This window comes from Lissotriton helveticus, chromosome 7 (assembly GCF_964261635.1).
Source record: "Lissotriton helveticus chromosome 7, aLisHel1.1, whole genome shotgun sequence".
Classification (NCBI taxonomy): Eukaryota; Metazoa; Chordata; class Amphibia; order Caudata; family Salamandridae; genus Lissotriton; species Lissotriton helveticus.
In genome coordinates, this window is record NC_136068.1 from 569,584,998 (window position 1) to 569,600,400 (window position 15,403).

General features: G+C 43.1%; 1 protein-coding gene across 3 annotated transcripts in view; it reads left to right on the forward strand.

Moving 5' to 3' along the window:
• Positions 1–293: 293 nt before the first annotated feature.
• LOC144768759 (phosphatidylserine decarboxylase proenzyme, mitochondrial-like) overlaps positions 294–15,403 on the forward strand; it is a 59,461-nt gene continuing 44,351 nt past the window's right edge. Inside the window, exons 1-2 of one of the 3 annotated variants that reach the window (XM_078652672.1) lie at positions 294–384; positions 8,686–8,774. In XM_078652672.1, the coding sequence (XP_078508798.1) occupies positions 8,722–8,774 (53 nt within the window). In that variant the 5' untranslated portion in view covers positions 294–384; positions 8,686–8,721. The other 2 variants (XM_078652669.1, XM_078652670.1) reach the window with 2 other exon arrangements.

Here is a 15,403-nt window from a genome sequence, read left to right on the forward strand (position 1 = left end):
GTGTCTGGATATGGATGTGTTATTCCCTAGGCTCCTGCTCGTGTATTTATTTGGATAGGGATGCGTTATTTCCCAGAGAGGCTCCGGCTCGTGAATTTCGAAAGGGATGTGTTTTCCCCGGGTTCCGGCTCGTGTTTTCGGATAGAGCTGTGTTATTCCCCAGGCTCCAGGTCATTTATTGGCAGGAGGCTATTTTAAGGCTGTTACTTCAGGCCCTTTGTCTGGTGTCGCGGGGGTGGGCCGGTGACGGTGCCCGGACTGGGTGGGGGCGGATTCGCGTTTTCTGACTCAGAAGGAGGAAGTGATGAAACCCGCCGGAGAGGTTTAAAACATATCAACTTTGCTGGATCAGCTGCTGTCACGAGCCAGCGGCGCCCGGGCGAGGTGAGTGAAGAGAGAGCGGAAAGGGAAGTGGGTGAGAGAATGGAGGAGGGGAGGGGAAGGGGGAGCGAGATGAGTGAAGCAAGTGAGAGAAAATGAAGGGAAAGATGGAGGTGGTGAGGCAAGATCGGAGGGATAACAATGAAAAGAAGGAGGAGGGATGTATAAGAAAGGTAAACATCGAATAGCACAGGAGAGGGGGCAAGGAAAAGAAAGGAGGCGGGGTTTGAGGATGAGAGGCAGCAGAGAAAGGGGTCACTCAGGGCAGAGAGGAAGAGAGGAAGGAAGAAAGAATGACAGAGAGCAAAAGAGCAAACGAGAAGGAAGCCGCGCATGAGACCGACGCCGGAGAGGTGGGAATGGGAAGTCCGATGGGGGAAAAGGTGAGTTGAGCAGCGGGAGGGGGAGAAGAAGAACTGAGTAAAGACTCGGGGGCTGGAAGAGCAGACGGGCTGGAAGAGTGGGCTATTGTACTTAGATTGAAACTGTGTGTGGTCTGCAGGTTAGACACACTTCTCTTGAGTGGGAGCTCAACCCCCTGAGCTATCCTACTGAGATCGATAATTAAGATCCGTTGGCTGCTCGAGATCATCGCATCATCATGTTTGGTGTGGCTGGACTCCTGACATATGACCCGTTCTATATAGTTCTGAATATATGCTCTCGGAGTACGTGGAGGACACGTACAGAGCACATTTTAACTGGAAATAAACCGAGACAGTGCAGAGGTGCGTTTCATGCAAGTTTAAGTGGTGTATCTTCCCAGCACGATGGGGAAATGGGCTTTAACAACTTTAGACGGATAGTTCTTCCGATCCATTCTCCGCAGCAGGTGCTTTGACCCCCGCCGCCTCCTCCCCGCGCGATTTGAAGAAAACGAAGTTCTTCAATCCGGTATTTAAAGAATGTGGTGAGAGCCTCAGTGGTGAGATGAAAGAGCACCTCGAGTCAGGCCAGAGGCGCTTTGTCAGAGTTCCGTGTTTGTCTCAGCGCTAAGATTGCAAGTCCACACTGGAATCAAGCCTGAGGTGGGATGTATGACGTTACAACGCATGCTTTTACCACGCATGCTGTTACAACGCAGTTTTTACAACGCAAACCTTTACAACGCATAGCGCTTTGGGGTGCTGGATAGTGAATAGTTGAATTTACTATTCCAACTCCAGTCCCCGTGGACACTAGTGAAGGTGTTAGATAGTAAATTAAATCTATTCCCTATCCTAGAGCGCCCCCAGCGCAATGCGTTGTAATGGTTTTCATTGTAAAACCTGTGTTGTAAAAGCACTGCGTTGTAAAAGTTTCGTTGTAAAGGATGTTTCCCCTGAGGTGCACTGCAAGAGCTCTTTCGATAGCTCAGTACTGGGGATTCCCATCGGGTGCAGGTCAGATCAGAGGTGCATTGTGCAAGCTCTGGGCATACACTAGCCTCAGATACTGATACATTCCCAGAGCTCCCCCTGCACCCCAGCATTGGTTCACCAGGGCATGCTGCAAACAAGCAGTGCTTACTTTGTAAACAAAACAAAAAAGCGCTAGAGCCCTTGCACCACCCGTTGCCATGCCTGCGCTGCCAATGACAATATCAACACAACGACTGACAATCACACTCCTACAAGTGTGACAGGTTTGACTATTCCAAGTGCCCAACACTATAAGAATAGCTTGGGCGGCAGGTATAAATCCCTATTAATCTATTCTATAGTGAATTAATATACTACTGTTGTTGGGCTTATTTCCGAATTAGATCCACAGCGCCGCCATGTGTCAGACTGTCATCAGTGCTGGTGTTAAAACTGCGGTGCCGGTGCCGAGCACCGGAAACCACCGCCTCAAATGAAGCAGTGCAAACAGAATAGAGAAGCTTCGTGAAAGCGCTTTGAAGTCTCTGCACTGGGATTGTGCTACGCAATGCAGGTCAGGATTGATGTGCATTGTGGTAGCTTTGGGCTCTTCGGTATTCAGAACCCTTTATTTTTGGGAGATCCTCCATTAGGCACAGCACTGGATCACATGTCCATACCGGAAACAGGGACAGAGTGGTGTTATGAGAGCCCTGTGGATGTCTCAGAGTTAGGATTGAACTGCATGCTGCAGGCCAGGATACAGCTGCAATATTTATTTATCACTTACTACCCTTATGTCAGGCGCTGAAGCACTTTGCCCACACGGGTAGCAGGCTACAGTGTGTAAGTTGTGTGGTTGGAAGGGTGCTGTCTTTGCTTTCATCCTGTATGGAAAATGTTTCCTTGTCGTGCGTGATGACCACTGATGCGCGGTTATCCTCTTTTGGAACTTAGCGCTTAGAACTGTGCTGTGTGCCGAACTGTGGAAGACGGTCATGGGTTATGGTTTTCAGTAAGCTGGCAGCTTTGAACAGCTTTGCTACTTGGTTGGTCACTGCACTGGGATGTCATCCTTCGATTTTTAGCATAGGGTTCATGGTCCTGAGTAGGCATAGGTTGGCGGGAGCTCTGCTGGTATGGACTTTGGACCAGATGTATCAAGATACACTTTTGCGATTCTCAAATAGCGATTTTTAAGGAATCGCTATTTGAGAATTGCAAAATGGTATGTATGTAAAAATTCGCTATTTTTTAGCGATTTCTTAAAATTCCTTAATTGCCAGGAGGCCCATAGGAATGAATGTGAAATTATTCTCAATTTGCAATTCGCAATTTGCTAATCGCAAATTGAGAATAATTTCAAGGGTGCCGGGGTGTCCAAAGGACACCCTGTTGCACCCCTGAAATAAGCATGGGTGCATATGTGGTGCACATACATGCCCTAAGTGCATGTATGTGCGTCACATGGCACTTTGAAAAATGCAAAAATGGGCATTTTTCAAAAATTCGCAAATTACCACCAACTTGAAGTTGGTGGTAATTTGCGATTCCTTAGGGACAATTAGCAATTTTTTTTTGCATCATACATTGCATTTAAGGAATCGCAAATTTTGCGATTCCTTAAATGCAATTGCAAAATAAGGAATCGCAAATTTGCGATTCCTTGTTTTGCACTGAAATTTGCTACATACATACCATTTTGCCCAAATGAGGTAATGCGAATTTCGGCATTTGCAAATCCATTTGAGCTTCATACATCTGGCCCTTTGTTACATCCTCCCTTATCTGATAATCAGTGTGAGATATCTAGAAGTGGTTGTCGTAAGTAGCAATTTGGGACACGCAGCAGTGGACTAAATTAAAGTCCTCTGTTGGCCAGCGGCATGTTGCATATCTCTTCACTTATTCCATGCCCGTTCAGTTGGTGATGGATGGTTTATTAGTGAGGACTGGTACTGTACTGGACGATGGACGCGACTCATAGGAGTTCTGTATTATGTGTGTGTACAAGGGTCAAGCAATATAAGGGAGACATTATGCAGCTTGTTTGACCTACAGCCGGCTGCCTGGCCGCTGCCTCGCATGGCAGTAATATCAGCGAGGGCCAGGCAGGTTATATATGAATTGACATTACTACATAATACTCAGGCTAGAAACAGGTCAGCCCTACATAATTCACCTGGACACAGGACATTGTGTGCTGCTTCGGCTTTTCAGTTTCTGTGACTGGAGGCTGTACATTGTATTTGAAGATGTCATTATTTTTCTGGGTTCCGTTCTTTATCAGGGTTATAGGGTGATATAGTTATCTTGGAAATAGCAGCTCCCTTCTGAAATCTAAACGCTTGGAATCTTCTCTGGTAGTAAATTCTAGAGTTTGGCGACTTGTACTGAGCAAGCAGAGACTCCTATGGATTTCTTATGTTAAGGCGGTAGGATGGTCCGTGGTGCAACCCTGGAGCGCATTGTCCTATTTTCAGTTTTGGATGGCTTGCTTTTGATGGAGACTATGGACAGTGGAGTCTCATGAGCAAGATGACCACAAGGTCAAGGAGAATCAGAACACAAGATGCCTTCATCAAGCACATGCAACATATATTCCAAGGCCTGGAAGCAGCGCCGGATGTAGACTTGATAAGGCCCTAAGCTATTTGAAATATGGGGCCCTTTATAAGTCCAGATATTCTATGTGACTATGTCTGTGACAAATATGACTTAATAATATTTTTTGGGGGCCCCCAAGAAAGTGGGAGCCCCAAGCTATAGCTTGTGTAGCTTATACGTAAATCCTGCGCTGCCTGGAAGGTCACCAACGGTGCTCCGTAACAGGCTGACAGAGGAGTTTATTCCTCAGGTGCCCATTCCAAATGAACTCCTGTCTGGGAACGTGGGTACATTTACGTCCTGTATTTGGTGCTGGTAAAAACAAGACAGAGATTGGAAACAGAAGTCCTCCCCTCTTGGCAGGGTCACATAAATAGGTACTCACAGAAAAGCATTTGAGCACGAGTAGGTGCTAACAGTAGGGGTAAAAAGACTCCTGCAGTAATCCAGGGACAGGCTTTCTACATAGGCATGCACAGATCATGACTCCTGAGAAGCCCCCTTCCTTCTGCACTGCAGGCTTCTCTGCCCTCAACTTCCAAGGTTCCCAGTTAAGTACAGAGGGGACTTTTACAGGTTACCTCTACAAGCGTCCCTTGCGGTCTCTTTCAATAGACTGTGTTATTAATTGTCTGGGGTTGTATGACATCACAACGCATGCTTTTACCTCGCATGCCATTACAACGCAGTTTTTACAACGCAAGTCGTTACAACGACTTGCGTTGGGGGGCGCTAGATAGTGGAATAGTTTAATTTGCTATTCCAACTCCAGTCCCCGTGGATAGTAGGGAAGGTGTTGGATAGAAAATTAAGCTATTCCCTATCCTACAGCGCCCTCCAGCGCAAGTCGTTGTAATGACTTGCGGTGTAATGGTTGCGTTGTAATGGTAGTGCGGGGTAAAAGTTGCGTTGTAAAGGATGTTTCCCATTGTCTGGGAGCCCTCCATACATCATATACATAGGTTCTGTCGTATATTTATTTTCAGTATATGCCCTGTTACTATATGGAAATATATAGATTTATGAATTTCGCTCTCTTTCATAGTCGAAGCTGTGTAACTCACACCCTTTCCCCCAGACCTTCCGATGCTGCTTTAAACACCCTCGCCTCTCTTTCTGCTTCATGACACCCATCCACCCTCAGCAGCCGGTCTTTCACCTTCACTGTTATTCTCACATCCCATAAGTGGGGTATATTTCCCCCGGAAATGGCCATTTCTAGATTGCAGAACAGCAGTTTATGTTTCGTATGGGCTCGGTCCCCCCATATTCCAAGAACATCTTTTAAATGTCTCAGTCAGTTTCAGTCCCTGTGTCTTTGCTCTAGCATTCACCGGCTCTTTTCCAATATTTGGCAACTTTAGGGAATTCCCGCCACGTGCGGATTGAATTTTCCACGTTTTCACATCCTCTTAAGCAGAGGTCAGGCTGCACACAATGTATAGAACAACGTTTCTTTCCTTTGTAGTATGTAAGATGAAACACTTGAAATTGTATCAGTCGGAACCCGCCTCCCCCTTGGCTTTCTCCCATTCATCGTCCTCGTCATGGGCAACACCATAATCCCATTTTCTCTAACCTTCCTTAGTAGGTCTGGTTAGTTATTTATTAAAGTGTCATACGTTTGAGATATGGCTTTCTTACCTAAGGGGTAATTAATGATTCTGACGATATATCCTGTATGTATTTATTTTTAGATTTTTGATCAGCCAGGAAGTGGGAGAGGGGGCAAGAATCCCAAAATGTGCACTGATACATCACAGATGTATGTGTTGCATTGTATTTTAGCAATTACTTAGCACTTCCCAACCCCTTGTAGATGCCACAAAACACTTTCCAGACTATCAGGTGGGTAATTGCTACATCTAAATTACACATTGCTGAATTTGTACTGCCACATTCTTAAATCTGTAATGCACCTTGCTACATCTGTGATAAACATTGCTACACCTGTAATGCCACCTTGCTACATCTGTAATGCCACATTACTACATCAGTAATACACATTGCTAAACTTGTACTGCCACATTCTTAAATCTGTAATGCACCTTGCTATATATCTGTACTACACATTGAAACACCTGTAATGCCACATTGCTACATCTGTAATGCCACATTGCTACATCTGTAATGCATATTGCTACACTTGTAATGCAACATTCCTACATCTGTAATACACATTGCTAGACCTGTAATACCACATTGCTACATCTGTAATGCATATTGCTACATTTGTAATGCAACATTCCTACATCTGTAATAAACCCCGCTGCTTCTGTAATGCACATTGCTACACCTGTAATGCCACATTGCTACATCTGTAATACACATTGCTACACCTGTAATACCACATTGCTACATCTGTAATGCCACATTGCTACATCTGTAATACACATTGCTACACCTGTAATACCACATTGCTACATCTGTAATGCAACATTGCTACATCTGTAATGCCACATTGCTACATCTGTAATGCCACATTGCTACACCTGTAATACACATTGCTACACCTGTAATGCTACATTGCTATAGCTGTAATACACATTGCTAAACTTGAACTGCCACATTCTTAAATCTGTAATGCACCTTTCTACATCTGTAATACACATTCCTACACCTGTAATGCCACATTTGCTACATCTGTAATGCATATTGCTACACTTGTAAGGCAACATTGCTACATCTGTAATACACCCCGCTGCTTCTGTAATGCGCATTGCTACACCTGTAATGCGCATTGCTACATCTGTGCACACCTTGCTACACCTGTGATGCACAGATGGAATGAGGGCGTTGGCAGAACTCATATTGGTGGTGAGGTTTGGTGTCATGTGCGAGGCCTATAGTCTGTCCTCCAGACCTGGTGTAGTAGGACATACGTGCGTGACAATAGGATCGCAAGTAGCATACACAGGTCTGTCAACTGTTATGGCATGGGCTAAGTGTATAAGCATTTATGTATGTATGTATGTATGTATGTATGTATACCTTGGCGTATTGTATATACTCAGTTTTCTGAGTCGTCAAATAGCGATGCAGACCAGGTGCCACACCACAACTTCCCCTGTGTGCTAGATGCCACGTCATAGTTTACTGCACAGAGGGAAAGATGCTGAAGCAGGCCTCTTAGAGCATTCTCCCCCTCCCCCCCCCCCGCACAGGATGAGAGCTAGACAAGGAAGTAACTCGAAAGCACTTCGCACACACTATATGACTAATAGTACATGCCTGTGGTATAGGGCTGTTTGCTGTACAGAGGGGAGAGGGAGTTCTCCCTAAATAAAGCAGTAGATACTGTTAAACTTAAAAGAAGCAATGCCCAGGTTAAAGAAGAGGTTGATGGGGGAAACAAAGCAACTCTGAAACCTGGAGCTAATCAAAATGGGGCAAGAGGGGGACGGTGTAGGTCTAGGGTCATGGGCCCTAGCATTAAAGAATCGTTAGGGTAACAGGCAGAGATCTCTGCTGAGCTGATATGCTGGGACCTTGCGCTGTCTGCCCTACGTGCCTCCTATGGAAGCAAATGCTTAGGCTTTGGGGATGGGGTTTTCAGTTGAGTCGAATGACATGTGAATTGTCACTTGCCTGCACCGATTCAGCTGGGAGTGAATGACAAGTGTAAAATGGAGAGCTTTCTCTATTCAGTCAAGATGATAGTCAAGCTTTACGTGAATGCACAGTCTCCATGCGAGCGAGTAACAATTGTGACCCCAAAATAGAGCTTTCCACTGAACCCAGATTCAGGAGGACTTGCACAATCATTCACTGCCCTCATTAGGAGCAAACGGCAAGTGCGACACAAGCTAAACTCACTACTGAAAACAGATCTGGGTGGATCTTTGCATGTATATAATGCTTCCACTGGGGCTGAATAATGAATGTGATATGCATAGTGCTCTCTACTGAGTGTAGACCACAGTAAATTCAGACATGCGGGTTCTCCTTGCTCTGGGAGCAGATGATGAGTGCGATGCGGCCAGAGCTCACAACCAAGGTCATGTCCATGTCGGGTCTCACGTACATGGACTGCCTTTACTTAGAGCGAATGGCATGTGTGAGTCAGTCTGAGTGAGCTCTCTGTGGAAAACAGATATGTAAGGAAACATGAATGGCGTGCAAGCGCTGCCTGCACCAAGACTCAATGGCGATCATAACAACCTTTGAACTTCTTCTTGAACCGACATCCTGCTCCTAAAATGGTTGCCGACACTTGCCACCGCGGTATATCCCAACAGATGTGTTACTTTTTAAAAAATAACATATATGCTTAACCTAACCGGGTGAAAGTGGGGGAATCTGTGTATTTGCTGACTGATGTGGAAGCCATGTTAACCCCGTCTTCTTTAACTTTTAGACAGGTTTATCAATATCATCTCCGCTGTGCCAGAAGATGCGGAAAACAGCGAAGGCTTCTGGTCCAGGGCTGCTGCGCCCCAAGCGCTGGTAGGTGTCTCTATGCTACATTTTCATCAGTGGCAAACTGGCAAATTTCTCAAAAGCATTTGCAGGATTCCCTGGAGTTCGCCAATAATACCACGTTAGCTTTTCATGCACATATTCATCTAGGTATTCACAACAAAAAACTCTGGAATAGAGTCTGACAATTAGATACATTTTATTTATAGCTCTAACAATCACTTAGCAAAAAAAGAATACAGAAGAAAGACTTTAATCTAGTGGGTTATCATCAGAGATGAGGCGTCAATATTGCCTTAACTCCCACTCAAGATGGATGCGATATGATAGGTACAAATGGTTAGAGCTCAGTCCGCAGGATTTCATAAGCCATCAAGTGACAGGATATCACAGCACATTGCAAGCCATACTACTGCAACACATGACTGGGGAACAGCGTTTACAACGCAACTTTTACCACGCACTACCTTTACCACGCAACTTTTACAACGCAAATCGTTACAACGACTTGCGCTAGGGGGCGCTGTAGGATAGGGAATAGTTTAATTTACTATCCAAAACCTTCCCTACTATCCACGGGGACTGGAGTTGTAATAGTAAATTAAACTATTCACTATCCAGCGCCCCCCAACGCAAGTCGTTGTAACGACTTGCGTTGTAAAAGTTGCGTGGTAAAGGCATGCATTGTAAAAGCATGCGTAGTAATGACATACATCCACATGACCTGTTGTGACCCGACATATCACTTACAAGGCATTACTGAGTGGGATAATGTGAGTTAATGTTGCAATCGTACGTTGACACTGGCATTCCACTACATATAGGAGGATGTTTTTTAAATGTATTCTGGAAACCTGTTAACTTAATGAGAACTTAACTCAATTGAATTAATTTGTTTCTTTTGTATGTGGGGTACTAGGTGTGCAAAGAGCATGGACATTCGCTTTCTTAAATATGTTGTGCAAGTCAGAGAATATAGCTATGATTGCACTTGTCATTTTTACATTTATACATTAATTGCACTCGTTTGAAACCTGCTTGGAAACAGTGGCCAATGAAGCGAAAAACTCATTGGCAATTCTCTAATTGTGTCTAAGTCACTTTGTCTGTGTTATGTTAGGTTGATGTATTGCCCTACTTTTGGGGCTTTAATTTTTTTTATAATTATAGTTGCCTGCCACCACTGTCCACCCAACTTCAGCTGAAAACTTTGGGGTATTTAAAGGCTGGCGGATTCAGGCATCCCCCTAAATGAAGCGCATGGAAGTGGGCAAACCATGGAGTTTGCACTGGTAGAGCCTCAGTGGGTGTCAGTCCACTGACCTGACAACCTGTCTGCCTCTGAGACATGAGGTCACAGTGACAATCACCCTGCCACTGGATGTCACAGCCTGGAAAAAAAACACAACGGCCCTGGTGTGAAGACAGAAACCTTCATGTGTATGGGGGCCTTGAATTTTTTTGTTTTTCTGAAACTAACTCCTGCTTTTGAGAGTTTGGTTGAGGGAAAGCAAATGGGGGTAGTGGTTGATCCAAACAATCTTGATTCTCACTCGTCGCACTCCTCTGCCGATAGGTCTGTTGCCGCACTGGTGGTCACACCGAAAGCCCAGAGATCTCCAAGAGGCAGTTGGGGATCTCATAAGATGGTGGAAGGTCACCCCCTGGGGAGGGGAGGCCAGGATCTCCACTGCCCTGGTGAGCTGTTGTGCTGCCCACCAGTGGCTTAAGGATGCTGTGTTTATGGAGCAATCCAGTCCAGAAAGGAGGTTAGGTTTGTATATTATAAATAACCCGAATAAAAAATCATGTTCAATCAATTTGTACTTCAAATGTACATTTGTTAGTCCAAATGCCCTTTGGCTGGTAAGCATATTCATTTGGGCTCAGCTGCAATTATTGTACCTCCTTTGTTACGTAATGCACATGTCAATGTGGCTCTATTACACCTAAACATGTATAGGTAATAGCTTCTTTGAGTACTGCAAGATGTGCTTCCCAACGAGTCACTGAATATCACTTTCTTCAGTTTGCATACGCCCACATTATTGATAAATTAGATTGGGGTTAAAACAGTTTTTTTTCTTTCAAAAACAACTTTTTACCATTTTGTAATTATGCAGCTGTGGGTCCAAATGCGTTCTTTACTTGTAGTATGCATTTGATCTGGACACTTCTGAACTATTTTTGCTTTTCTATGTACTGTCGAGCAGCCCACTGTAAAAAATAACCGCTAAAAATCTCTTCAGAACACGTTTTTGAATTATGACATTTTCACTAGGTGTCACCAAACTACACATGTGTATTGAAGAAAATTATTTGAAAGTTGCTGAATCTTTCCCAAAGAGTTCTAAATCTATAGGCAATTTTAGATAGGGCAGTTGCACCTCCAGTGCTTCATTTGTGCCAGTGATTGGAGGCGGTGGACACTGGCACTCATTTTGGGTACCAATATTTTCTTTTCATCATCTGACTTGAGAGATAAAAAGGCAAAAGGTAGGAAAACAGTGAGAAAGCAGTGTTTAGTGGCTTTGTACTTTATAAATACTCCCTGTCATATAATGCTTCCTTGTCTTAATGTCTATTGTATCTACGGTTTTAGCGTTTCATTTATGTACTGAGGTTCTAGCTTATAAATACTGTTATACCTATTCTCCTGATCTTCACCCCCTCCATTTTGCTCCCTGTTGGTACCTTGCTTTCTTCCCACTTCCCTCACTTGCCAATTGGTTTGCTCCTTAAAAATGTTGGATAAATATATCATCTCTTTGACGGTAGCCCAGCTGCTGAGTTGGTGATGACAGTTACTGAAAAAAACTTATCTGAGAACTGCCCAGAGCTTATGAGCCTCTTTACTGCAGAGTGACAAAAGAGAACCTGTAAGAATGAGATAAGCAGAGAGGACGTGTAGGGTGGTGGAAGAAAGAGGCATGAGATGGAATCAAAACTAGGCTGGCTTGGTATTCGGCAACCTTGGCATTCGGCAGTGCCGGCAGCAGGTGCCTGTGCAACCATAGGTAAAGCGATATTGCATCTTCTACTGGGAATTCTTCTACATTTTCCCCCTATAATCTTTGAAATACTTGACTAAAATTCACCAAAAGTCTGATAGTCTCCCAAATACTTTCAACTAGGGGACTGAAATCAGTTTGTAGCACTTTTTAAAGCACAGGCTTTTGCCTAGAATACATAGTAGGGCAATTTGATTAGACGTTGTAGCACTCCTAAGAGTGACAGAAAACATTGTGCAGGCATGGTTTTATATGGTACCCTAATTTATTTTTGGTTTGTGGGCATCCATACCCTAATTTTCATTGTTATTGTAATACATTGAGCCATCGTTTTGGAAGTTCTCCTATTCAGGGTTTCATTGAATATTTATCATTTGAACATCACCAACTAAAAGTGTCTTGATTTCTTGTGATGCTATTAAAATCTTGTTTCCATCAAACTTCAGAAATACAAAAAAGTTATGCTTCATTTGAACTTTCCTAACTGCTGAATGTGTACAGTTCATTCACAGGTATTTCATTATTTTATGTGTCACTAAAAGACATCGTACACCTTTCCTTCTACACTCACTCTACCCCAACAAGACTGTCACATAATTCCCTTTACTTTTCTTTTCTTTACTTTTCTCTGACTGCAAAGTGAGAGGAGTTATTAAACAGCAATCCCCATGTTAAAAAATAAGCAGAAATTTGTCAGAAGACATAGCTTGACATTTGACCTCTGTCTTTGAAGCACAGCAAATTTGACTAGACACATACAGAATCTAAAGTCATCTTTATTTATTGCTTGGTGTTTTACCACCCACCAACAATCAAGAGCCTCCAGTGGGTCGCGACCCCCAGTTTGGGAACCACTATTGTAGGCTGTCCTTGATATCACTGTGGTATCCTTCGTTGGGGGCTTACCCCAGCAGGATCGCTGCAGCTTTCATAAATCAACTAGAACCTTTCAAGCCTGTGTTACAGGGGCTCTTTGATGGTGGCAGAGTGGATGAGGAACACCTTTAACCATCTTTCAGGGCTCAATTTGGAAAAAATTAAGCGCAAGCGCCCAAAGTATTTTTCTGGAGTTTACTACAGCTCACCACACCTCAGCTCCTGCCACTGCTGCCAAATGCCAGTGATAGTAGTACATACGTGGTAGTTTTAAAAATACATATTAAATCGCCACTGAGGAATTCTGCAAAAAAGAAAATGGACACACAACACCACCATATGGTGGTTAAATACGTTGTGCCATTTAGAAAAAGGTGCTGGTGCCGAGCACTGGCAAACACCAGTATAAATTAAGCAGTGACCATCTTCCACTACTTAGGAGACCTGGGAGTAGAGAGACTGGCCTTCAGTTCTGCTCTGGGACTCTGCAGTCAGGCTGAACAAAGAAATATAATGTTAACTGAGCTCCATAGAAAGTGCTGAATGGGATGCCTTGATGTGCTACTGGGCAAAAAGCTTTTTTCATATTCAATGTTTTTCCTATTTCATGATGTTAGTATGTATAAATAGCAATGCTATTAAAATTAAAATGTGTATACAGGAATATGTTTATGCCATTCATCTGAGATTCTGTCTTTGCATTCATGCATCCCTCAGTTTCGAAATGAGTAAAAGCACCACACATGGGATGCAGATTCCATGTTCCGGTGGCCACTGTTCACCTCACGTGCTACTCGCCAAAAACATTGCCTTAATTTCACATTCATGCATCTAGGAAGATAAAGGGTTTTGAGATGCTAAGAAAAGAAATCACATCCATTTTATCTCCCACCTATCCATTTGAACATGGTAAAGCTACAAACAGCTTCCAGCTTGAACTAACACATAATTTCGAGACATGGAAGTCTGAATATAACCTACTTTAGCTTCTAAAGAACCCTTAATACAGTATTTTAAATTGATGGAAGCATGACGAGACAGAGTAAGTGGGCAATATGTGGATGCAGCTCTAGGAAGAGACCAAAGAAGGACCGTACATGAACTAAAAGCTGACTGAAAATTACCTTAGTGCAAAACCAGTTAAACGATTGAAGAGAAACATTACACCTTGAAAAAGCTCAGAGGTCACCAGTCGAAAGCAAAACAGAAGGACTCAGTAAAATTAATTCAGGAATATTCTTGTTAATGTGATCCTTGAAGAACATGTAACTATACTTGTAAAACACTCTCTGACAACACCACGGATCAACACATGTACTGATTCTTCCCAGCTCCGTTGGAGCTCTGAAAGACAGCACTATCCAGTCAGTCAGAATAACTTTATTTCGCCGACATGATGAAGGCATAAAAGTATACTACATGTATAAAAGGATAAAAGATAAAAAAAACATTCCACATCCTTACAGTACGATAATTGTTAAGATACAATAGCTATACAATTTCAAAACATATGACAAAAATTCATACTTGGTTAAGTTCATATTACAATTAATTGGATCCGCAGATTGAACGTCTCTTTTTTAGAGCAGTTAAAAGAAAGGATGCCACAGAGGAACAGATAAAGGGGTCAGACAATAGCTGTAAATAGTAAAAGGTCACACAACATTGTCTAAAATTCATTTTTCGCAAAATGGGGATAATAAACCTTTTCTTCTCATTATGGTAATGTTTACAAAAAAGCAAAAAATGCATATCATTCTGTATTGACTGATTATCACAAGTACAGAGTGGGAGATCGGCAGCAACATAAACATTACCAGGGATACCCAACATTAGAGGAATATAGTTTAGACGGAATCTCACCAGGATGTACCTATGCTGTAGATTAGTTACAAAAGTTAGGTACGTTGATTTGTTTTCCATTTGTGAGATACTCGGTACAGTTAGATATATTTTAACTGTTGACAACTTGGCGTTTAAGATCACCCTTCCAATCTGCATATTAGATAATAGCTGGGCTTTCAGATCGTTCTTAGAAATAGCACTATCCATTAAGAACTACCTATTAACAATAGCACCTGCTCTACATGTACATTATCAACTACTGACCCTCTAACAAGTTTGTCCTGACCATACATGGAACAATCTCTTACTTAATTTCAACGTTTTAAAACCTGCACACAGCAGTCACTCCCTGGAACTCACATGCCCATTCTCCGTTTTAAGCAAAATACACAATGCAATAAAACAATATTTTGCTAATATCCTGCAGTCTACTGAATTAGAAATACTGGTAATTCTGCCAATTTGATTCCAGAAGAGTGGCGTCCATCGATGCCTCGTGTTTTTTTTTTTAAACTCTTTATTCATGACTGGACCAGATATTACATTTTGCATATCAACCTTTAACATACTGTCAGTCTTTTCCGTTTTCTGAAACGTAGCTTTGGCGCAGAGCTCCATACATCAGTCCGTTCAGCGCAGTTCGTAAAATTCCGGATAACAAGTCCGGTTATTGCATATAACATGTCAATAGGATACTGTATCGCCCAACCTTTCCCCGTTCCCCCCCAACTCCCCCCACCCTGTTTCCGTCTTCTGGTCATTCTCAAGTACATCATCTAAAACACTCATCTGGCAGTTATGTGGCTGTATGAATGGATATTACAACTCATAGGCTTGGTCACCAGTTTGTCTAGGCTAGTCGGTCTTACATATTGCCCTTCCCCATAGCTGCAGTGTATTCAAGCATCCTCATCCCGGGGCAAG